At 39.2% G+C, this 2,631-nt stretch overlaps 1 protein-coding gene across 1 annotated transcript in view; it reads right to left on the minus strand.

Moving 5' to 3' along the window:
* Window positions 1–604: 604 nt before the first annotated feature.
* Window positions 605–2,631, minus strand: part of LOC114923238 (uncharacterized protein K02A2.6-like) — a gene marked incomplete at its 5' end in the record, with an annotated part of 13,258 nt that continues 11,231 nt past the window's right edge. The window contains one exon of the mRNA XM_029285954.1: window positions 605–754. Coding sequence (XP_029141787.1) covers window positions 605–754 — 150 coding nt within the window. The remainder of the gene's footprint in view (window positions 755–2,631) is intronic.

Consider the following 2,631-nt stretch of genomic DNA (forward strand, 5'->3'; position numbering starts at 1 on the left):
ACAGGATCGAACTCTTCCCAGAAAGTGGACTCAAGACCTGCCTCCGTTGGCCCGTCTGAACTAGTCCAATCGGAGGCCAACCCGTCCCGGATCTGATCGATTTTGTCATGCAGGTAACACCCAAATTCCTCTGCCCGACCCTGCAGGGGGGCGTCCCGGACCCTCTGATGAAGGAGGGAGCGGGACACCCTAAACAGGGTGGCAGGTCGGTTACCTGCAGACGCGATAAGAGCGGAGAAATAATTTCGTTTTGCCGCTCTTTCCTGTTTCAACAACCTGCCTCATTCAATGCCTAAAGAACCGAAGATATAACACAGGCATTAACCAGCACCACAGGGGCCTCCCCAAAATGGCTAAATTGGGAAGGCTCAACGAGTTCGATATTACTCATCCGGAACAGTGGAGCTCATATGTCTTCCGAGTAGACAACTATCTCCAGGCTAACCAGATCACAGACGATGGCCTGAAGGCGGCAACCTTACTATGTGTCTGTGGACAAGCCATGTTTGATATCGCTGAAAACCTGATAGCACCAGCAAGTATAGAGACTGTGGCCTATGCAGTCCTCAAGAAAAAATTGAGGGAACATTTTGAGCTGAAACTCTCAGTAATCGCCTGGTGCCATGCATTTGAGCAACGTGAGCAGAGATCCGGGGAATCTGCAGCAGAGTTTGTGGCAGCCCTTTGCCAAGCTTCGTGCCAATGTGAGTTCCTTGACCTGGAAGACTGTCTCAGAGACAGGCTCATTTGCGGCCTGCATAATAGAGAATTACAGCAGCACCTATTCGCCAGGGAGAAAGAAACTGACTTTCCAAGACACATTGAAGGAAGTCATCACGGAAGAGGCTGCCGGAGGGGCAATGAAGACTCTCCGGACACCTAAAACACACACCAGCCCAACAGCGATCCACCAAGAGACCGCAGAAGGCTCGGGGAAGGCCAGTGAGAGTGAAGAAATCGATTGTTTGCAGAGAGAGCCACCCAGACGGCCACGCTTCACAGAGCAAGCAACTTCCCCACAGAGCTGCGCAAACTCTTGAGTAGTTCTTAAATTGCCCATTTAAGTGGAGGATGGATCAGAGATCAGTATGCTGCAGAGAATGCATGAATGAGAAACAAATAATAGCATGTTAACATGATTAGATGAAGAAAAGCAGTTAAATGTGAAAGTTCTCTGTATGTACAGTACTTTAAAGTAGGTAATATTGTAACTAGATTTGTGAGGGCTGCAAAAAAAATTGATCTTTGCCCAGTGGAGAAAAGCTGGTTTGTATATCTGACATTTTAATGTCCCCTCTGCTTTTACCCAAAAAGGAAGTAAGCCAAACTTGAGAAAGGATCATACAAACTAATAAATCAAAGGAAGTGTACCATTTTCAACAGCATGCCTTTTGAATGGGGGCTGGACTCCAAAAAGTGGGTGGGACCAAAACAAAACCTAAATATGTACAGTTAATATTGTGTAGTGGGCTTCAGTAGGCAAGGAGCAGACAAGCAGTATTTCATGCTTAATTATGGTAATTGGGGAGTGGTTGTAAAGAATGATGTCAAGTGATTGGCACTTAGTGATGTCAGTTTTGGCAGTCCCTGGTTGCCATCATTTTTTTGTGTAATATATTTTATTGATTTTTTAAAAAAACATAAATCACAATAATTGGTGAACAGTGTGTTGTCTGGGTTACATTTGTAAAACAATCATTAACAATTGGTTTCTATAATCCATAATCCACATAATAGTTTTAGTTGATTTCCTCTTTTCCCAAAATATCCTCTTTTGCAAATATTGAGTTAATACAATTCTTATTGTTTTGATAGATAACAATTAAATATATAATTTTTCCCAATATTCCTAAAAAAAATAATCACATCAATATAATATTTCTTTTCTATCCAATCATTCTGGTTGCCTTATCATAGATCCTGTTACAGTCCTTATTTTAATTTGTTTCTCCCACCAAATTCTAGGTATTCTTACTGGTTAAGATTTTCTCAAAAATTAATTACATTTAAAAATTTAACTATATTTTTACATACGAATCATCTCACACTTTTACATTTCTTAAGGAATAGATAAAACAATAAAAAAGAAAGGAGAGCAAAAGTAAAGAAACATAGAAAATAACATAGTACTTAAAATATATATCCCTCCTAAGCTAATATATATTTATTTCCTAAATTTCTTACTCTTTTTAACCATAATTAAATATATGTTTAATCTTTAAACATTCCATTTAATACATCTAGTCATCTAGTCCTTTAACTGTTCCTTTTTTTATCCATTATAATTTTCTTAAATTCAATCACATTTAAGTATCTAAAAAGCATGATGTCAACGCTGCAAATACTGTATATTCTTGCTTTGACAATATGCAGAACTGTCTGGTATTTATATAGTTAAATCAGGCAACAGTGAAAGCCGGGAAAAAGAAACGGGAAGTAAATCATGTCGTCCAAGTTAATTGGAAGATGTGAACCATGACCCCAAAATAAGGGAGGGAAAAATGCTTAATATGTATGTGTAACGGAAAAGGATCAGATCTAAGCATTTTTCCACCATGCTGTACTGACGTCTCTGTAACCTTAATAAATGCTTTTAGGAAAAGATATGCCTGAAAGTCCTTTTAAGTGTTT

Source organism: Protobothrops mucrosquamatus, unplaced genomic scaffold (assembly GCF_001527695.2).
Source record: "Protobothrops mucrosquamatus isolate PMUCROS unplaced genomic scaffold, P.Mucros_1.0 scaffold2598, whole genome shotgun sequence".
Lineage (NCBI taxonomy): Eukaryota > Metazoa > Chordata > Lepidosauria > Squamata > Viperidae > Protobothrops > Protobothrops mucrosquamatus.